Genomic DNA, 23,441 nt, shown 5'->3' with positions numbered 1-23,441 from the left:
CTAGAAGAATTAAATTTATCAATGCTCCAAATTGAAGGCAGAGAAGGGGATTCTAAGGAATAAACACTTACGATTCAAACTCATAACATTTGAACGAAGGAAGTACACCATTACTGACAACCAAAGGGCAGCCAGTCTGACAGGATGAAGTTTTGGGAGCGGAAGAAGAAGCTGAAAAGCTGACTATTTAATACTATACTTTGTATTAGTTTATAATGAATTTTTGTTCGTGACGTTATCATGCATTCTGATTGTATTTTCTCAGAAACGTTAGTGCTGATAAGCTGAAGGCTCGACAGCAACGTATTGTAGTGAGCTGCCTGCAAGCTTTCGCCCACTTCTTGCGCCTCATGCCTGGAGAACAGCTTTCTACTGTTGCTGCTCTACCGATTGTGGAGAATCTAGTGGACTCGAAAAGGTTCTGGGAGCTTGCTTCTGACAAACTTCCTGCGGTAAGTTATAACATGATGCGTGTTTCCTAGATCAATGACTTTTTGAGGACAAAATGCTCATGTTCATTGATATTTTGTAATACCTGAAGCCATCTCCAAACGTGCCAACTCCCACGATTTAAGCGGGCGACTCCCTACTTTGGTCTTTCCTCCCTCTCTCCTGATTGCAGAGACTTATCTCCCGATATTAAAAGCAGATTTAGTGTTCCTGTAGTTTTTGAAAATCCCAGGATTTTCCTTGTTCTTTAAGTAGTTGTAGAGAATTGATGTTCAGTGGGCACTGACAAGACAGATGCAATCAGCTGGTGGTGTTCTTAAATATGACAGAATCTCGAATGTAATGCTTTTTATTTTATCATTTCCACATAGCAGAGCCGACCGTGAGTATTTTTTAGGATATTTACCAAAACAAAAACTCAGTTCAGATCAAAGCTTCCCGGAAAAGAATTCTGGCATTCTCAGTTCTGTGATCAAGTTGTCATCTTATAAGGCAAATATCGCAATGTTTATAGTTCATAATACTCCCGAGTGATATATTTAGGAAGAAATAATTGTTGAAACGCTATTAAAATCTTAAAAATGTGTCAAAAGTCAATAATACATTTCAGTTCTTTGTTTCAAGTGGGAAATAACACATTCAGATACACTAAATTTTAATTAGGTACTGCTGAATTTTTATTACATGTGTCCCGTTTTGTCCCTTCTTTTAGTCAAGAAAATCTTGAAATGTCCCTTTTTTCCGTTTTGAAAATCTCATTACTCTACTGTAGACCTCAGAGCTGACGTATGCATAGAAGCAGGAGTATATGCAAAAATTTGCCAGTCCCACCAACTACATTTGAAGGTTGTTAAATCATTTTCCTCATCTGTTATCTTTCACTCAGGGGAATTTCAAAGCTGGACAACCACTTAGTCTTATGTATAATGCTATTAATGCATGTGCTCTTGAGATCAGACCACTCTATTTGCTAATTGCTGCTGCTTGGTGTCCTTCGTGTGTTTGATCCTTAAAACACCAGTCACTACGTGTATGGAGCACATTTCTTTTAACCTTGTGTACTTATTTCAGGTGCGCAGTGCCTGGATGTGTGTCCTGACAGCAGTGTTGGAGCGGACACCGCAGTTGATGGAGAAGTGGCACGCTCAAGTAATTGGGGCAGTGCTCACAAGACTCAATGACTCTGAACCAAGCGTATTACCATATGTGTGGGAGGCCGCTCTGCATGTCCTCTCCACGATTCAGGTTAGTTAAGATGAACCTGCTCCTTTCAGTGCAATGTTTTTTAGAGTAATTTGCAAGTTCTGAATATACCGGGTGCCTCAAAAAATGTAGTCACTTCTGGAATGATGATAAATTCAGTGTTTGTTAATATAGACACAAGGTTAATGGTTTCACTTAAATTAAGGACTGTTAAATGCAGGAAATTAAAGTAACAAGGTCCAGGAAAGAAAGAAAAAACAAGTCTAGTACCTGCTGCAGGTTTGCAAGTGTTCAAACTGATGATAGCTGTTAACTTGGACCAGTGAAGTCAATAATGTTATGAGCCACGTATTTGGACTGCAAGACATTGTCTTGCAATTTCCTCTTTCAAGGCATCGACCGTTGTGGGTTCTGCACTGCGAACCTCATCTTTGATGTATTCTCTTAAGAAAAAGTTAATTAGCCTGAGGTTGGGGGTACCGTACGTCCAGGGTATTCAATGCCACCTCTTCATCCAATCTATCTATTCTGAAGTGTGGCATTGAAATAAGCCCTGACATCACAATGGTAGTGAGGTGGGACTCCATCTTGATAGAAGTTACACTCCTCATTGCCAAACGTTTCTGCAATGCATGGACCTACGGATTCCTGCAGCAAATTTAGGTAAACATCTCCCATGACATTTTAATCAAAAACGAATGGCCCTATAGATGGGACCACGAGAGTTGAAGTCTGACGTTTAGCACCACCGGTGAGAAAAAGTTGACTAACGGTGCACGAAAATGGTCTGTTCCTTTGGTAACGATAACAGAGATGCCACATTGAAGGATGTTATCGCCACGTGGGCTGGCTTGCTCTCAGCTACTTTTGTGATGTTATTCGGAGTGGCACTTTGTTAGTTGTTGTTGGTTTATGTAATTATTTACGTGTTTGTTTCCTGAATATTATTTTCGTTAGTTTTTTTTTTTTTGTGTGTAAGTTAATCAGTGGCTTGTTGTACAGTTCTATTCTCTATTTAACAAATGAATTTATTGGGGTTATTGTCAGTTTAGTGAATATGAAATCTCATATTTATCAGCAATGACGTGTTCTGTCTTAAATTCCAGAATTATTAGCACGAGCTTAGGAACAGGTCAAAGTTTATTGAATTGCATTAGGCCAACATAGTTGATTAAATATTAAGCCTGTATGAAAGGGTAATATGCCGTAGATTAAGGTAACTATGACAACGCAGCGTACTTCGTAGTTATTGCTTTTGTCGCTCATACGTCAGACTTCAACTCTCGAGGGCCCAGCTATAGAACGCCTAATGCAGAGATGCCAACTATTACGATTCGTTCATAATAATTACGAATTACCCCTCATAATTACACCTTTACGAATCACACACCACAAATTACTATTTTTAGTTGATTTTTAAATATAAGTGTATGAAGTGTTCAGCTTGAATTCTCAGAATATTCTTTTTGGTTTTCTCAGTAATCATTTATACCCTGCCCTTTTTCCTGTCCTTCATTTAAGCAGTGTATGCTTCCAGTATCGGAAAAACAGCCACCTGTGAAGTGGTATATCTTGCTGAGTAGTCTTTGTTTGTCACATGATCAGACTTCCATGCAAGTATCCGAGTTCTTTTGTCTTTGTTTTGGCGGCAAAGTGGTGGCAAACTCTGTTTCATTGTGAATAATGTGTGCATGACTGTTGAAGAAGTGTTTATTGTAATTTTGTTTGCCAAATTTGCATATATTTCTCTTCTAGGATATATGCTAATGGCATTTGTAAAGAAAATCCTAATATTCGTGTGCAAGGCTGTGCTTGTCAACTTATGCACTTAGCTGCTCAAGAGGGGTGCAGTATTCTTGTAAACATTAATATTGAACAGTTTTTAATTGATGTTTATTACTATTTGCTGAAGAGTTCAAAGAGGCAAAATGCTTTAAAGGTATGCCAGGAAGTCTGGTGAAAATCCTCACAAAATTTTGAAATATGTTTCTACCAGGTGGTTATCTCTTCTACAGTGTGTATCAAGGGTCTTAAAACAGTGGAACCTTTAAAAATGCTCTTCTGTGAATCGGATTCTGACAAGGCCAACTCAGAATTTCTGAAAGTTAAGGAACAATTTGAAAATCCATCTACTAAGCTTTACCTTTTGTTTCTCAGCTCTGCTCTTCCACTTTTCAACTCCTTAAATGTATTCCTCCAACAAGAGACACCGTTTATTCATAAACTTAATTCAAAGTTAATTTTTCAGTGACCTTAGTTCGCTTTGTGAGAGCTCTGTTCCAGAGTCCGATACTAATTTGCTTGATGTGAAATTTAGTTCTGCTGAGTTACAGAAAAGTGATAGTGAATTGGTCATTGGGGCAAACACAAGGGCTTATATAAGGGCAGTTTCTCTAGACTAAACTACATTTAAAAACTTTCATTCTGATGTGAGGCTGTTCTATACAAAAGCATGCGAGTACATTTTTAACAAATGGCCAATTAGGGATAAGTCTCTCGAGCATGCTGAAGTTGCTGATGTTTTCCAGAGGAAATCCAAGAGTTTTTTATCAGTAGAATTTATGATTGACTGGTTTCCTAAATTTCTGTCATCAGAAGAAATTGATTCTTTGGAAACCAAGTTTAGTCGCTTCCTTTTGACAAGGATGAAAGGGCCAACAGACTTTGGTTCAAAATATTGAAGATCACTGATGCTTCAGGTGTGAGAAAGTACCCTTCAATGAGTAAGCTAATGATGGCTGTTCTTCTAGTACCCCATAGCAGTGCTCCAGTGGAAAGAGTTTAGTTTGGTGAGGAAGAACAGGACTGAATTCCGTGCTAATATGAACACGGAACTGTTCAGTGATCTGTTAGTGCAGAGTATGCACATGATATCAAAAGAAAAAGCATGTCACCAGTGTACCTTTATGAAACAGGAACTACAAGCTGCTAAGGGGGCAACTACAGTACTCAACAAAAGAAATGATCCTTCAACCTCTACTCAGATATGTACTGCAGATCACCTGTTCCTCTAGTAGGTAAGAATCATACACTGCGTATATGCCAGTCGTTGAATATGTTACATCTGGTTGAATTGTATGTTGTTCATTGATGTTCCTCACGTTTGGATTTTCAGCCAACCCAGTTGGTGCAAATGTGTCAATTAATGGAACCATCTATATATTTAAAAAAATTATGAAAACTAAAGTCATTCAGTCCGGCCATTCCATCCAGTCAATTTCCTTAATTTAAAAAAAACTGAAAGGTATTCATGCACCGATTTGTCATCAGGTACTATAAATCACTTAACTTCTACCTTCCTCAAATTATTTCATTTTTTAAATTTTTTGTCTCTTTGAAGCAGTCATATCATTGGTTCTAATTGAGGTACGGAGTTCGTTTTGGCCTAAGAACACTCAGTGGATCAACATCTTTCATTTCCGGTCTTAACTATTCAAATTGTTTGATTGTGAGGATAGTTACGAATGCACATTCAATTTGATGTCTCATTTCTTCAACATTCTTTTCTCATTGAAGCAATCATATATTTCGTTGTAATTTAGGTACGCATTTTGTTTTGGTCTAAAAACACTCATTGGATCAACCGTTTTCTTTTGAGGTAATAACTACTTAAATTGGTAGATTCTGAGAAACGTTATGAGTACATTTGTCTCCATGACAAAGATCTTTGAAGGAATTTTTAACAGTTCGGCGCATAGTGTTGTTGCAAGGAACGTTTAATTCAATTTCTTTGTGTGATGTATTTTCAGGTGTTTTGTTGACATAATATTACATTCTATTACCACAGCAGATCATGTGCTTTGTTTCATTAACTCGAAACTTTGCAAATACATCCGTGAGGATAGTAACGAACAATATCATACTTGTACATTGCGGGCGGAGCCAACGGGAAACTGCTAGTTTAACTTAAAGTAGCCTCATCACTCAAGGCAATTTTGAACATTTGTGAACATGCAGGGGACACTAGATTTGTTTTCTTTCTCTTCTGGACATGGTTAGTTTAATTTCCTGCATTTCACCGGGCGAGTTGGCCGTGCGCGTAGAGGCGCGCGGCTGTGAGCTTGCATCCGGGAGATAGTAGGTTCGAATCCCACTATCGGCAGCCCTGAAGATGGTTTTCCGTAGTTTCCCATTTTCACACCAGGCAAATGCTGGGGCTGTACCTTAATTAAGGCCACGGCCACTTCCTTCCAACTCCTAGGCCTTTCCTATCCCATCGTCGCCATAAGACCTATCTGTGTCGGTGCGACGTTAAGCCCCTAGCAAAAAAAAAAAAAAAATTCCTGCATTTCATGGTCTTTATTAATTTACATTAAATGATTAACATTGTATCTATATTAATGAACACTGCATTAATAGTAACTTCAAGAGTGAGAACTTTTTTTGGTGGGGGGGGGGGCATTCTGTATTTACATATAAGTATCGTGTTCTCACTTCTAAATACTTTCGGCAGTAATCATTGAATAAATCTGATGCATATATAATATAATCTTTTTGAACAGGGTAGTATATGAAGATAGGAGATTGTCTCCTCCTGTTCCTCCCTCTTTCTGCACTGACATGTAATTGTGTTCATCCTGTTGTGTCTTTCTTTTCATGTTCCAATCATTCTGTCCATGATTTGATTTATCACTGCAGTATATTGACTCAATGGGATGCTTTTATCCTGTGTGTGTTCTCTTTTCCTAGTCTTGTACTAGGTTTTCCTCTTGATATTTTTATTTCCTCCTTTTTCCTGTTTTTATCTTAAGTTTATCCTTATCCTACACTTCCCATTTGCCAAAATACTCCCTCAGTGAGAGAGCCCACTCTCCTGGAAGAGGAAAGGAGCTAGTAGCAGACTGAGAGGAGGTGAATGTAGAACAACTGGAATTGAAGAAGAAAAAGCCCCTCAATTTGAAGACTGCAGTATATGAAGATGAAGAGAGGGTCCTTGTCCTTTTTTTAAAACATTTTTTTGTTTGCCCATGTCTCCTCTTTGTATCACTCCTTCTTCCCGTACTGTTCTGCCATGTTCATATATATTCCTTTCCTTGTGATTTGATATGATACTTGTTTTTCCCTTTCCAATACTAATGATTGATTGTGGTGATGTGATAGGACTGGGAGAGCCATGGTAACCTGGACAAGCAAGTATTGCCTCCATTATGGCAGATCCTAAAGGAAGCGGGTCACGGCACTGCAGCTTCCATTTTCCCCAACCTGCTGCCAGTACTCAGCTGTTTGCTGAAAACCTGCAAGACACCTGCTGACCGAGATACCTTGTGCGATCAGTTCTTTGCCAGTTTGCGAGAAGGGTGAATATTGTTTCATATTATAATTTGTGTGTGTTTGTGTAAAAGGACCACAAAAGTGTGTATATACAGGGTGACCCAAAAATCCCTTAACATTTTGACGAGGCAATACTTTACGGAATATTGGAGGTGGAGAGGTAATAATTAATGCACTATTGGTATGACATAGGGGTTTTATTGAAACAAACAAAGAGTGCACCAACAGGTCAACAGATGGCACTGGAGAGCAACACGTCAGTGATGCTGCATGAGACCTGTGTACGGTATAAAAGGAGCTGTCATGAGAGAGTTCATTAGAAGCTTGGCCTCCCCAGTCCCCCGACCTCAATCCGTGTGATTATAGATTGTGGGGTTATCTGAAGTCTACTGCGATTATCTGACCTCATTAGGGATAAGAATAAATTGACAAGAGGGTCCAGCTTTTACATGGCCTGCCTGCTTCCTCCAGCAAGCCAGTGCTTGTTCTACATCAGACATTAGAGATTTACTTCTTTGCCTGAGGTCCTAAGTCAATTTAGACATCATATTATGACAAGAAAATCATAACCTTAATTTTTGTTACTGCTATTATATATATTTTAATGTTATAATTATTCCTACAGCATTGTCTTTGTATGGTATACATATGTTTTAGTTATTGCATAATCTGTTTAATTTTTATTTGGCTGAAGATGGCCACTAAGTGGCTGAATCTAGTCCCAAGACTTATTTAATATAATTTGTCAGTTTATTCTTATAATTGCTCTTCAATACGGAACAAAAATGAAATTTATAGCTTATAACTTATTAGGGTTGCTAAACGACAACACCTGATGGCAATTTCTCACCATACGTATGGATATGCTGTACAGAGCTGTTCACAACATTGTCGCTCGACTAGAGGAGTTGTTTACGTATTTTATCACTCAGTTTTTAGAATCATAATTAAGTACAAATTAATTATAAGCATATTAACAATGACAGGTCTTAACCTTGAGATAAGTTACAAAGGCTGAGGATGCTCAGAAACCGAGAAAAACATGTCCCTTTTAATGTAGTGTTGTAGCAAAATGAATTTCTAATAACACAAAATCCATTGTATTGAATAAGTGAATATAAAAAATAAAAATTGTATGCAAATTATAGAGGAGCTGCTGATGAATGATGGCCAACATGAGCATGTGTTATAAAGAACATTGTCTGTGCTAAACCTGGATTGTTATGCTAATTATTGCTTGTGTATCATATGAAACACCATCTGTTGGTCGTTTTGTGCACTTTATTTTGGTGTCAATAAAATCCCATGTCATGCCGATCATGCGTGTCAATTATTACCTCTCCAACTCCAATATTCCGTGAAGTATTGCCTTGTCAAATGTTATTGGACTTTTGGGTCATCCTGTATATTATATACTCATGGGAGGAAGGCATATCTATAATATATTATATAATGAAGTCGCTACTAGGTGTGTGTTTATGCGGACTAATCTCGAGAACTGCCTAACATATTTTGATGTTTTTCTCCATTGTATAAAGCATTTATTGATGAAAGTTTAGGCGTATGAAACATTAATCTATGACAAAAGAGCTGCACAGTGGTAATTTTAGTTCAGCATGTCAAAGAAGAAATAGCCATCCAAATGCTGTCTTGGCTCACACTGCATAAATTATCTGTGATATGTATTGAATATGTGTAGAAAAATTCCGAATATTAAAAGCTCTACAGAGAAGTCCACGAAGGTTTGTCATCATATTTTGAACATCCTTACAGACATGTTGTGGCTGTGATGTTTTTATTGTGATATGTTGGCACATAATCAAGAAGTTAATATAAAGAACCACCTAATCAATACTTTTAATAAAATAAAATGAAATAAAGTATCGATTAGGTGGTTCTTTATATTAACGTCTTGATTATGCTCATTGATACGGTCATGAAATGGACGACCTGTAATGTTGGCACATAGTTCATGTCTTACTCCTTCCATCGACTATAGATCATTCCATGTTAAGAAAACAGTACAGCTCTAATGGATATACAAGGAGTACACATATACTCTCTTAGACACCCATAATTCCTCTTGATTAAGGAATATTACAGTGCTCTTTATATTGTATAATGAAAGAAAGAAAAAGAGGATGGGCCTTATTTCTTTGCTTATGAGTTATTGAAATAAATATATTTCATATACACATTCGCAGGGAGGAAGCAGAGTGGCGGTAACAGCCATCACTTTGTCGCCTTCATTTTCCTACTGAATTGCTCCAGTACGTGTAATGCGTAATCTGCTACTCTGTGAATCACCGGCAGCTTATCACTGTTGAAGACAACATGTGTGATTTCTTTCTTTAATACTGTGATTTATTTGCATTATGGCTGAGGCTGTTCATAAAATTAAGCAGGAGCAGGTACTTACGAAGAAACAAAAATCAAACTGTGCTTAATATACTTATTTATCTTTCTTGAAAGAATTCAGATAAAAGTCTCAGCTAGGTGATTACAAGAAACTGCTGAAGCAATAGTTTTTTTTTTTTTTTTTTTCTGAGCGGACCCTTGTTGCTGTAAAAACCTATACAAGTCCCTCTAAATTCCCTGAATCCTAGATTTTGTAGGGCCTATACAAAATTTGCAGCTTAGTTTCTTCCCCCTTTTATCTCTAAATTAAATACTAAGTTTCACCAATTAATGTTTGTGCCACCATTTTCATGTTATGCTGTAAAAACCAAAATGAGCCCCCTCTAAACCCCCAGTCCCCTTGAGTTCCAATATAATTAGCAATTTAGTTCCCTCCTACTTTTGTCTTGAAAATGCATGCTGAGTTCCGCAGATTGTGCCGCCGTTTCCCCGTGATGCTGTTGAGAAGAGCCGTTCGATATAGCAGCCCTGTTGACATAAGAGCAATACTGTTTCCTTAACATGGAATGACCTGTAGGGTGTTCAGCCAGCTGGGTCACTTGCTCCAGGTTGGTGTTAAACAGGGTTTCTTCAAGGTCACTCCAACAGGGTTGGTGGCCTACCACATCAACACTTTGCGTTGGACTTCCTCTCGACCACTTCACAATGTGGGGATTGTGAGCGATATGCGCAAAGAATGTAAGGATTCTCTTCGTTACGGTCGGATTTTCTCGAGAACAAATGCTTTAACTCTGGGTGCTTTCCAAGGAATGAGAAGCATACAACATCAGCACTACATCTCAGATGCCTTGATGCGGTGGTGGTCAACAGCACGTAAAATCCATGTCTCTGATGCATAGTACATAACAGGGAGGACAAGGGTTTTGACGAGATTGATTTTTATCACATTGGTTATTGAAGTGTCCTGCCATATTTTGGTCAGCTGATTCATAGTAATACACCTCAATTGTACGAGTCTTCATATCTCTGGCTCATGGTTACAGTCGCTCCTTACAATGCCTCCAAATGTACGAGGGCTATCCAGGAATTAAGTTTCCCTGTTAAGAAAAAATAAGACAACATAGTTACTTGAATAACTTTATTGGCTTCCGATACAGCAATGTTGGAGCTATTTTTCGACATAATCGCCACCAGAATTGACACACTTGTCATATCGTGGGATCAACTTTTCTATGCCAGTGTCGTAGAAGTCTGCCCTCTGGGAGAGAAATCAGCGTGTGACATTTGTCCATTCGTCCATGTGAAAATGCCGACAGGAGGACAGGAATTTCTTGAGGTGCAAGAAAAGAAGGAATTCACTGGGAGAAAGATCAGGACTGTACGATGGATGATCAACCACCTCCCAGCCGAACTCCTGTAGAGCAGTTGCTGAGCGCTGAGGTGTATGTGGGTGAGCATTGCCATGGATCATCACAACACCTCCACTGAGCATTCCACGCCTCTTGTTTTCAATGTCTCATTGCAATTTCTGTGGAAACTTTATCACAGACTGAATCTTGCTGGCAGCGGGAGGAGGAATACGCGCCATCATTTTGCACCACTGCTGCTGCGCTACTGACACAATGCGGGACTTGTCCGGCCAGCGTATGATTGCTATGTCCCAGATCTGTCGCGCATGCTCATATTTCCTGGCTAAATATGTTTACTTTACTAGAAATGAAGTAAGCAAACTTAATTTCTGGATGGTCTACGTACAGTCTGGTTTATCACCTCATATCTGCCAATCCTGTTAACCCCTTAGTGGCATGGAACATTTGAGTGCTGCATTATCATCAGACAGAGATAATTCAAGTGCGAGCACTAAAAAAATGCTGCAATATTTCCAAAAATTCACTTTTACAGCAGTTTAGCTCAGATTAGTTTAAAGCATTCACAGTAGAGACTCCAATGGAGAGGTGACCTGTCATATTTTAGACAGAATAATAGTGATATTCTTGTATTTACTTAGGTTGTTTCACAGTGCAATGGAAACTAGTGTAATCGATGCCTCAGAAACTTTGAACAGAAGAACTGAAATAGTAGTTCAAAAATTAATCTAGCACAAGTCCCAGGTTAGTGGGAGAATAAATTCATGAGAAAGAGGATATGTACTCTGGCGTGTTTCATCGTCCGTCACGTGGTCTTGAATGCATCCTCATTCCTCATGCTAAGCATCGGCTCTCACTTTGCTTAGTGCGGATAAACTTAGTAGTTCAATCTGGTGTAATTATGTTACTGTCTGATTTATTCCAACTTAATTATGTCACTTTCATTCAAACTGTGCCACTACAGATCATCATCTCTCACTCACTCACTCACTCTCTCACACACACTCACACTCACACTCTCTCTCTCTCTCTCTCTTAGTCACCAGTCCATCTCTTCTCAGGCCCTACACTTATCACGCATGAAGATGGGAGATCTGTCAAGATGACCTTTCAGTGAGTGTTGATACCCCCCTTCCTGATGAAGCTGGAAAGCAGAAACAAGGGTCATTGGGAGCCGAGAAGAGATGGATGTAGAACTGGGATTGATGAGTAGAGAGCCTTTCTATTTTAAGATGTGAAGATTCTCATTGTCCTTTTGTGTGTCCATGTTGCCCCCTGTGGGTGGTGGACGCAGACAAATACACCCACGAAATCCCTTGTCTGTCGTAAGAGCCGACTAAAAGGGGCCCCAGGAGCTCTCAAATTGAGAGCTTGGATTGGCAACCACGAAGCCCTTAGCTGAGTCCTGGCATTGCTTCCACTTATTTGTACCAGGCTTGTCACTTTCGTATATCCTGTCTAACCTACCTTGGTCAACTCTTGTTCTTTTCTGACCCCGACGGTATTAGAGCATTCGAGGCCTAGGAAGTCTTTCATTTTCGCATCCCTTGTGGCCCTTGTCTTTCTTTGTCCAGTACTTCATTTTCCGCAGTGTGGGATCCCTTCCATCTTCTCTCTCCGACCCCCGTGTGTGGGGTATGCAGATGAACAGTACACCCACCGTATCCTTTACCCGTCGTAAGAGGCGACTAAAAGGTGGTGGGGGGGCTAAGGGATGATGGACTTAGAATCATGAGACTACTTGTGATTAGTACTGTAATGTGAGGAACACCATAGGTCTGTGGTTAGGATCATTGTGGTTGGGTCACTATGGGTTTACCCCACCCGTGATTAGTACCACTATATGCGGAGCACCATGGCTCTGCGCCACCTGTGATTAACACCATTAGGTGAGAAAAACCACGGGTCTGGACGTTGCCTGTGATTAGTATCACTATGTGAGAGACACTGTGGGTCTACGTTGCCCATGATTAGTACGGTACCACTATGTGCAGAATACCAGGGGTCTGCATTACGTATAAGTGGTGCCATTATGTGAGGAACACCATGAGTCTACATTACTTGTGATTCGTACTGCTAGATGAGGAACTCTATGGGTTTGTGTTGCCTGTGGGTGGTACTATGTGGGATACACCATGGGTCTACATTGCCTATGAGTCAGTACCACTATGTGAACAACACCATGAGTACATGTGGCCTGTGATTAGTACCACTATGTGAGGAACACCGCGGATCTAGCCTGACAGGGCGAATTGCCGTGCGGTTAGGGGCGCACAATTGTGAGCTTGCATCCGGGAGATAGTGGGTTCGAACTCCATGGTCGGCAGCCCCGAAGATGGTTTTCCGTGGTTTCCTATTTTCACACCATGTAAATGCTGGGGATGTACGTTAATTAAGGCCATGGCCGCTTCCTTCCCACTCCTGGCCTTCCGTATTACATCGTTGCCATAAGACCTTTCTGTGTCGGTTCGACGTAAAGCAAATTAAAAAAAAAGGATCTAGCCGGCGTCCTTGGTCACTCCCTCTAAGTAAGAACCAACATGGGTCTGCCTTACCAGTGATTAGTACCATTATGAGAGCCTGATGACCTTGAGTTTGGACCCTTTTGGATAAAGGATCATCTCAGAAAATTGGGTCCACTGATTGTTTTAGTTTCCTGGTCATTTTTTCATCATAATTTGTTTTATAGTCTACTCAGTGGATACATTTTGAAGATTTAATTATAGTTTCAATTCGTTGCACCTCATACCATTAGGGGCCGATGGCCTAGCTGTTAGGCCCTGTTAAACAACAAACATCATAATTTGTTTCCATGTTTGTCCTCGTGTTCTAATTCTGTTGCTGCTTCTTCCCATGCTAACCCGTCATTGTTTTTGTCCTATTATATGGGTTCCTTTCTTATTCCCCTCTCTCTTTCTCTCTGACTTGACACTTGTTTGTTCCTTTCCTTTTATCGTTTCCAATTTTTTCAACAGTTTTGCCCTATCAATTAGGTTAAGTTATATACAGAGAGATAGGAAGAAGGAAGAGGACACACAATAGGACGAACGCAATGGTTGGTCAGTGTAAGAAGAAGGGGGGGGGGGGAGGGGGACAACAGAAAGAGGACACAAAGATAGACATGGAAACACAAAAGGACAAGGACAATCTCCGCATCTTCATAAACTGCACGTGGGCAAAAACATGCCCGAACTCTTCAGCGGCAATGTAGGCTCTGTTATCAAGTAGGACGTTGACACTTCAAACTCCTTTTCTAAATTAATACATGTTACGATGCCCTGGATGTGTTGGTGGATGTTTCTTGGTACATTATCAAACACACTCCCATTATCATGTCCAACGTGTTTTCAAACTTTGACGCCTCACAGTGCTCAAACCTTGCATTTCCAAACATGGATCCCCGCTTGAGGAACGATCAATTTGCCGTCCCACACAATATGATAAGTGTTGTCACATTCATTCTGAATCACCCTCTGCATTCAAACAAAAATCACAGAAACTGTTTAATGCCATATTAAAAGAAATATGGTAACGCCATGTGTGCGTCCGTCTTGTCTAACCAGTATGGTTCAGAGTACTCTCACCAAGGACACCATATGCTGTAGATTCTTGTTCAGAAAACATTAGAAAAACATCTAATATTTCCGAACAGAATATAACCATTAGGTTCAAAGCATGTTGTACAAAAATAAATGTCCATGGTCACTCTTGTCTCGAACGGCTAAGGCAATATTTCTGTCCTTCCATGTTGTGCTGCAAGTGTAAAATGAGGATGTGGTTTTGTTTCAGTTTTACTAAGAAGAGTGTTGTACAAAGTCGAGCTGAGAGTGAAGCAGTAGCCCAGTGCTACATCGAGTGTGTACGCTACGTTTCGAGCAGTGATGAGTGTTCTCCTCAACAACTTGTTGAAAATCATGTAAGTATTCTTTGACTATGCTTGCGTAATTCTTCATCGTATGTCCGGTCTGCCCATTGTAAACTGGGTCTTCCAAGGACTCTTTCCTTCAGTTTGTAATTTTGGATGTTGCTTTTAGTTTCTCTGTTTATTCATATACTTAGTCACAATAAATGGCCATGTTGTTGACTTTGGAATCAGATTTAACTTGCCTACCAGTAGTTTGAGTGCTCCTGTCACACAAAAACGTGTATAATAAAATACTGATGAAGGTAATTCACTCATATTTTGCCAATGAAATTTATGATTTACTCATACTTCATTTCTTGAATGACTGCTGACTGTGGTACATAATTTCATTTGAAATAATAATAAATAAAAAACGCAAGTCCCTGTACTTTGAGCCGGGATTCGAACCCGGGACCCTGTGCCTTTATAAGCACAGAGATAGCAGTATCGTGGAACTACATCCATTTACATCAATTACGTAGTTGGTTTTAGGGAACCACATTCAGTATGGCTGTGAGTATTGTAGGTCAAGAATACAGGGCCCCGTGTTGATGTCTCCGGGGAGAGTCATGTATCACCCTCACCATGTCTTCAACATTTAGAATGGTGGCACCACATTCGAAAACTTGCACATGTCAGTACTCCTTATCACCACGGCTACATGTCTGTGGAAATAATTGCATCCCTGACTGTGACTGCCTACATCCAAATATGTATGTCATAGAAATGAGGATATACTCTGTACATTCATCATCATCTTCATTTCCCGTTTCCAGCTTCCCGGGTCGAGTTGTGAATCAAGGACCTCCATCACTGCTTGCCTCTCCACCACTCTTCTCCTTTTTAAGTACATCTTGTGGTTTTCCTCTCCTCTTCTCTATGCACTCTCACACTTAATCTGTCCACCTCTTTCGGGGTCTTCCTCGTGGTATCTTTCCTGTTAACTTCTCTGAAAAAGCTTTTTTGGCACACTCTCTTCTCCCTTTCTCATCATATGCCCATATCACTTTAGCTTTGTTGTTTCTATCCTGTCTTGAAGTTTCAAGATTCCTGTCCTTTTCCTTATCTCTTCATGTCTAATTCTATCTTTTCTGGTCTTGCCCTCGATATCTCTTAGGAATTTCATCTCCGCTGCCTGTATTCTACTCCTCTCATTTCGTTGTAGTCCACGATTCATCTGCATAGGTTAGTATGGGTTCATAATAGGTTGAATATGAAACTTTCTTACATTTGTTCAGGACATCTTGGTTCCACAAAATACCCCCTACACTCTGGTAGAAGCTGTTTGCTTGTATTCTTTTCCCAATTTCCTTGGTAATCTTTCCATCTTCTGTGATCACACTTCCCAAGTACTTGAAACTTTTAACCACTTCCAGAATTTTACCATTCAATTTTACCTTTCCTCTTCCTTCCATCCCCTTGTCATCACTGTTGTTTTACTTTTCGCTGTGCTTACTTTCATCCCAAATTTTTCTATCTCTTGATTCCATACATTTACTTGCTTTTGCACTTCCGTTTCATCCTCACCCCATATCACTATATCATCTGCAAACAACATGGCTTTTGTTGCCTGTCTTCCTAATCTCTGTTTAACTCTTTCGCTGCCGAAGTCAACTTTTGTCGACTTACTTCCCTATAGCATTCGCTGCGGAAATAGACTTTTGTCAACTTGGTATTTTCCTGCTATATTTTCCACGGGCTTCATTAATAAAGGGGGATTTAATAATACAAACATCTGTAGTCATGTACTGACTATGTACTAAGCATTGTTTGAAAATGTTGCCGCAAATACTGGGCCTATGTTTACTTGTTATCTTTCACCCTCCTGCCCGCCAACATTCCTGTCAGCTGTCTGGCCAATAGCAGGCTTCACTCAGCAGCTATGAGCGAGCGGAAAAACATTAGTAATGACAGTGACGAAATCTTTAATCTTTTATTGGCCGATTCTGATTCAGTCTGTTCAGTAAATTTGGACAATGAAACAAGTGATGTGCATAGTGATTCTTTGGAAGAAAGTGCCAACGAGGAAGATCTTCATTTTGTTTCGGACTAGCGGGATATTAGTGATGGCATTGAAACTTCACTAATGAGAGGAAGAATATTGTACAATAAGCTTCAAAATAGGGCAATTAGTGCTCCTGACTTCAGAAATTCTGTCATAATCGGACTTCTACGAGAGTATCAGCGCTGTCTGCTGGCGAAACGAGGAAGACCTTCTGATTACATACCTCAAGCGCGCCTTACGGAGACACACTTTCTTGGGGAGCAACAGGACAAGAGTCACAAACCTGACTGTGTTGTTTGTTCCATATTACCAGCAAAATGTTCAGAGAAAGGAAAGGGACTGTGCAAGAGAAAAAAGACAGTATTTTTTTTGTAAGAATTACCCAGGACAGCCTGCAATGTGTCCAGTTCCATGTTCGGTGATGTATCACAGTAATGTGTGTTTCAAGGTCAAATGTCACTGCTTGTTTGCCAAAAGTTGAGTTAAAAATGGTGCAATGGTGTTTAATGTCACTAACCTTTATCAAAAATTAAATTTCAGTTCATTTGGAAAATACGAAAAAAATTATATTTTTCTGTAAGTGTTCTGTTTAAAAATAGCGCAGTGAAAGAGTTAATGTTCTTATGAATTTCATCCATGACTGTGACGAATAGTATCAGGGATTGTACACTTCCCTATCAGAGTCCAGTTTCAACTTTAAACCATTTTGTTTTTCCTCTACTAGTCTTCACACTACTAACACAATTTTTGTACTAGCTTTTATCATTTGCACTTCCACTCTGTTAACTTGTTTTTTCCTTAATGTGGTCCATACCAAATATCTGGATACACTGCCATAAGCCTTCTCAATGTCAATAAATGTCATCACTATGTCTTTACCAAACTCCCATGTTTTCTCCATCATATGTCTTAATGTAAAGATCAGGTCAAACGTTGATCTGTCTTTTCTGAAACCATACTGTTCTTCCATTTCTCCTTCTAGCTTTCTCCTCAGTCTTCCTTCCAATGCTCTCTCAAATATCTTAGCTACATGCGCAGTAAGGGTGATCCCTCTGTAGTTATTGCATTCCTCTTCATCAGCTTTTTAAAATATCGGGATAATTAAACCCTTTCCCCACTCTTTTGGGATCTCTTTCTTCCTCCAGATTATTCTAAATAATCTATGCAGCCACTGTAGCCCTATTGGTCCTGCTGCTTTTATCATATCCGTAGTTACCTCATCCACTCCTGCTGTTTTACCGCTCTTCATCTTTTGTATGGCTTCCTCTATTTCTAACATCAATATCTCCATTTCTTGTTCTTCTTCTTTCCCCATTGTTTCTTCGTGCTCCTCATCTACCAGTTCACTGTATTTAATATTTAGCAATTCTGAGGAGTACATAAAAATTGTATTGAATAGGTGGAATAAATAAATTAATATTTTTGACTTTAATGTCATCCCTTTGCGTCAATATCTGCCCTGTTTCAGTTTTTACAAATTTTATATCTTCCCTATTTCATGAACTATTCATCAAACCATACAAAACTTTTTACTTTCCTTTATATCTTTCTGTAATGTTTGTGTGAAACTTTTCCAGCTCTTCCGTTTCTCTTCTTGTACTATTTTCTTACATACCTCTTTGGCTTTTTCATATTTCTGCCAATTCTTTCTACTGTTGCTGCCTATCCACTTCCTCCAAGTCTTTTTTTTTTTTTCTCTTTAACTGCTTCCTTTACCCTCCTGTTCCACCAAGGAGTCGTCTTTTCCTTTTTTCTCCCTGATAGTCTTCCACAGGTGTTTATTGGACACTTTACAAATCCATTTCTGAAACATGTCAATTCCTCTTCCACGCTGTTCAAGTCATCTTTGGGAATTTCTTTCTGCAGATCCTCTTGAAACTTTTCCCTTATTTCTTTCGCTTTTAACTTCCATCCCTTTATTTTTCTTTCCCTTTTTTCTATTAACTTCGTTATTTTACCAATTCTTAATTTGGCTATCACCACTTTATAGTCTCCTTTGAAATCTCCTCTTGGCATTGCTGTCACATCTTCCAGTTGTCTACGTTTCTATTCCTCCACCAGAATAAGATCAGTCATTGCCTTTGTCTTTCTATCTCCCCAACTAGATCTAGTTATTTTTTTGTGAGTTCTTTTTTCTAAATCACGTATTGCCAACGATTATTCCATTCCTTCTATAAAAATCTATTACCTAATCTCCTTCTTCATCTTGGTTTCCATAACTATAGGGACTGATTATCTTTTCTTTTCCCTGTCTGTATGTTCCAACATGTGCATTCAGGTCTCCCTTATTACAACGTCTTTGTCTTCACTACAACTTTCCACTTCTTCTAGAAACTCTTCTAAACATTTATCTTCATTCCCCGATTGGGGTGCATAAACCTGTATAAAATCCTTGATTCCACTCTCAAGTCCAAGTCCAACTTTAAGTATCTGTCACTGATCCGGTCAATTTTGTCCACATATTGCGCTAGATCTTCTCTCAAAATAACACCAACACCATTTGTTGCCATCTTTCCTCCACTCTAGTATAATCTGTACCCTTTCTTCAATTCTTGCTGGCCCTGTAGTGTGGGGGTAGCGTGCCTGCCTCTTACCGGGAGGCCCCGGGTTCGATTCCCGGCCAGGTCAGGGATTTTTACCTCGACCTAAGGGCTGGTTCGAGGTCCACTCAGCCTACGTGATTAGAATTGAGGAGCCATCTGACGGTGAGATAGTGGCCCCGGTCTAGAAAACCAAGAATAATGGCCGAGAGGATTCGTTGTGCTGACCACACGACACATCGTAATATGCAGGACTTCGGGCTGAACAGCGGTCGCTTGGTAGTCCAAGGCCTTTCAAGGGCTGTAGTGCCATGGGGTTAGGTTACTTTCTTCAATTCTTTTTGACCTTTCCCCTTCCATTTTGTCTCGCTCATTCCCATCATTGCTATGTCTTTCACCAGGCGAGTTGGCCATGTGCGTAGAGGCGTGCGGCTGTGAGCTTGCATCCGGGAGATAGTAGGTTCGAATTCCACTATCGGAAGCCCTGACGATGGTTTTCCGTGGTTTCCCATTTTCACACCAGGCAAATGCTGGGGCTATACCTTAATTAAGGCCACGGCTGATTCCTTCCAACTCCTAGGCCTTTCCTATCCCATCGTCGCCATAAGACCTGTCTGTGTCGGTGCGACATAAAGCCCCTAGCAAAAAAAAAAAAAGCTATGTCTTTCTTCTCCAAATACTCTATCAGTTCTTTTACCTTGCCATTGAAAGTCACGACACTGCTGATACCGATTCTTGTGATGTCGGGTAGCCTACTTCTCACAGTTCCCCCAGAGCACCGGGAACTGCGGGTCACTTCAGGGTGACGCCCTAGCATTTTCTGAGGTCTCAATTCAGTCGCACTAATTTTATAGGCTCTTTGTACGATGGGTTCACCACTCCCAAAGGCATTTTATTACCCTCTGCCAGGTTCAAATTAGGCCGCCCCTAACATGGAGTCGGGCGCCTTTTGTAGCCGCTCTTCTGGGGTACAGACGCTACGGGTTTGCCCCTTCCGCCATCTCCACCGTACCGAAGTCTATCTTTTCCGCCATAGATGCTGTTGAGGTCTTCACCCATAACCCAGGGCAAGGCCCCTCCATATTTATGATCCCCAGAGAGAGGGTGTCCCAGTATTTTAAAGACCCCAGGAATTGGGCTACCTGTTGGTCCGTGGGTTTTATCGGGCATTACAACCAGCCCTACTGAATAGTAGGGTCCCGCTATCTGCCACCTGGGGACATGCTCTGTAGGGTTCAGATTCTTACTTATTGGAAGTTATTTGCAGAGATACTCTGAACATTATACTGTAGCTGCTAAATTGACATTTTGGCTTTTATCTGGTGGTTGTGTTAGGAAACACAATCTTTAGCATTTTCTTCAGTAAATTGTGTTTTTCATATTATATCTAGTCTTTATCTCTCTAGTATAGTATAGTGTAGTTTTCAGTTTAGCATAAATTAGTAAAATAGCTTCTAGTTTATTTATTTATTTATTTATTGGTGACAAAAGGTCCCATGAGCCTCTGGCTCGTGATAGGGACAATACAGTACATACTTTTTTAAGGCAACACAATAATTACATTTCATATACAATGGCTTTTCTGTAAAGTGACAAGTACTTTTTTTTTTTTTTTACATGTTAGGATCATAATTTTTCAGAAGTATATTCAAATATTGCATGGCTGTAATATACTAAATATGGACAATATATATATTATTGTATTAATTAAAGCAAGTTATATAGAGATTATATTAAGATATCTGTAAAAGAGTAATATTCCTTCAGTTTTTTCTTAAAACATATAACCGATTTACAGTTCTTTATATCAGGAGGCAACACATTATATTCCCTAAACATTGATGATTCTATGCCTTTCACTCCGTACTTTACTGAATTAGAATGAGAGGGATATATCCTTAATGATCCTCTAGTTTCATATCCATGAATTTCACTAAAATGGGAGAAGTTAACAGTAGAATGGGTTAATTTCCTGTCTAGCTTATACATAAAGACTGCTGATGAAAATGCAATTTGTTTATGGAATGGCAGAATATTTGACTCTGAAAAAACTTCATGTGATGGTTTGAGGAAGGGGAATCCATACATGATTTTGATGGCTCTTTTTTGTAGGATTTCCAAATTATTAATGTAATCTTTCCTACATCTTCCCCAAATAAAGCTTGCGTATGTTAGATGTGGGTGGATCATTGCATAATATATACACTTCAATTGTTGATGAGAAAAATTACTGTATCTTAATCTGTGCATTATTCCTATCAAAGGGGTAATTTTGCTGATTACATAATCAATATGGCTTTTCCAGGAAAGTGTTGAGTCTAATATTATACCAAGATACTTAGTTTTGTGTAGGTTTAATAGTCCAATGTTGCTGTAGTTTTACATACGTCCATATGTTGGTTAGTGTATAGTCCGTCTATGTATACCATGCCCCAGTGTAGTTTGGGAAGGACAAGTGGCAAGAATGTGACTCTGAGATCAGTGGAGTGTTCCCTTTGCAGGCCATAACTTCCTTGCTGTGTCAGCCATTAGCTGAGAGTAATTTATTTATTTTATTCTTAATATTGTATTCTCATTTTAATCATGATCATTTTCCAACTCCAATTTCCCGGGTGTGGTATACAAGCGCCCACCATATCTTCCTGTCTGCATACATCTGTTCCAGGGCATCTTCCCATTTCAGACCTCTCCCCTCCACATCTGATTTCACTGTGTCTATCGAGCATTTTCTCGGCCTTCCTCTTGGTCTTTTTCCTTGAACAGTAAGATCGAAGTGTTTTCTGACAGGTCTCTCGCTCTTCATTCTCATAATGTGAGAATAATGTGATAATTACACTGGTAATGGGGACCTCAGTGCGAGCTACCTTCCTGTTTACTTCATTCCTAATTTTGTCCTTTTGAGTAGTTCGATTCATAGTTCTAATGAATTCGATTTCTGTTGCCTGCATTCTGCTGTAGTCATTGCTTAGTTAGAGTACATGCCTCTAAACCATATGAGAGAATTCTGTACGAAGTAGGTGTGTGTACTTTTTGTGGTATTTTGCAGTCCCAGAGTAGATTTGACTTGATTGTAAAAGTTTGATGCTTTCTGTGTCCTGCGGAGTATTTTCTGCTTGACATTGTTATCTATGGAGATTGTGCTTTTGAGGTACAGCATCTTTGAAGTTTTTATGAATATGTTTCCACTCTTGATGTGAGTAGTGTGGTGTTCTGACTACGGTATTATATTTTACGAGGGTTGTTTGCCGTGGTCGTATTGTGTCGGCTGTTCTCGCAGCGGTAGACAGCCGGCAATATAGGTAAGGTGATGCTCACGAGTTTGCCAACTCTCTGTGTAGAAGAAAAGCCGTGCGGAGTGTAGTTCTGTTTTTTTAAATCGTATTACCGCCTTGGTACCTGTTAAAGCATGAGACACATCGCTCATTCCTTCACGTGATCCTTATTGTTATTTACTTGGTGAAATCCTCCCCTTTCTTCCTTCAGCTAGAAAAAAGATATTTGAGATCAAATTGTTGCATTGACCACCCTGTGTAAGAGTATTTACATGTAACATCACATTGGATCGATATTTTTGGTTGAAATCTGTCTTGTATTTCTGCAAATGTAGTTATATATCTCCAAGAACTAAAATCTCTGGTTCTTTTTATTGCAGCTCCTTCCTGCTGTTGAGCTGACCTTCAACAATGATGAGCTGACTCTTCTTTCAAAGGCGCTATATGAGCACATCTCCTCCCTCACACAGTATTGGAGTCGCAATCGAACAAATAGTTCTTATGCATCAATGCTTCAATACTTCTGGCAAGGTCTTGCCAACGTTTACACAAGATCTGTTAAAATATCGGTCAATAATACTACATCCCAGCAAGTAGAATTGTGTCTCTGCTTAAAATCTTCTGGTAAGCATCGTAAGAAAGTGCATTTTGGAGAGAAAGGTGATGATGGAAAGAAGTTGCTTCAGACCCCCTCTGAAGAATCACCTAGTGAAGATTTTAAGACTGAGCTACAGAATTTGGTCCATCAAATATGCTCTCTATACATAACTGAACTGAAGGAGACTAAACGATCCTGTTTCATCGTTCCTCTATCGAAGTTGGTGACTTCATTTAATAGTCCAGAGATGTTCAACATACTGAACCCAGGTCATGATTTGAGTGATATGCTGAACTTCATCCAGCAGTCATGGCCGAGCTATGGGGATGCTAACAAGAAAAGTGCTCTGGAAATGGTGTTGTGCTGGGTGCATCATCTGAGACCAGAGGAGAAAGTTCCCCTGCTCTGGAAGCTAAGTGAGGTATGTTTAAAAAACTCTGTGATCTTATGTTTATCCTTTTTTTAATTTTAAT

At 39.6% G+C, this 23,441-nt stretch overlaps 1 protein-coding gene across 1 annotated transcript in view; it reads left to right on the top strand.

Annotated features, from left to right (window-relative positions):
* Positions 1 to 23,441, top strand: part of Ltn1 (E3 ubiquitin-protein ligase listerin) — an 82,898-nt gene that overhangs the window by 8,241 nt on the left and 51,216 nt on the right. Inside the window, exons 5-9 of the mRNA XM_067154218.2 lie at positions 266 to 452; positions 1,522 to 1,695; positions 6,754 to 6,950; positions 14,439 to 14,565; positions 22,751 to 23,389. Coding sequence (XP_067010319.2) covers positions 266 to 452; positions 1,522 to 1,695; positions 6,754 to 6,950; positions 14,439 to 14,565; positions 22,751 to 23,389 — 1,324 coding nt within the window. The remainder of the gene's footprint in view (positions 1 to 265; positions 453 to 1,521; positions 1,696 to 6,753; positions 6,951 to 14,438; positions 14,566 to 22,750; positions 23,390 to 23,441) is intronic.

Source organism: Anabrus simplex, chromosome 10 (genome assembly GCF_040414725.1).
Source record: "Anabrus simplex isolate iqAnaSimp1 chromosome 10, ASM4041472v1, whole genome shotgun sequence".
Classification (NCBI taxonomy): Eukaryota; Metazoa; Arthropoda; class Insecta; order Orthoptera; family Tettigoniidae; genus Anabrus; species Anabrus simplex.
Note: the sequence above shows the minus strand (reverse complement) of the source record. Positions and strands in the feature narration are given on the sequence as shown.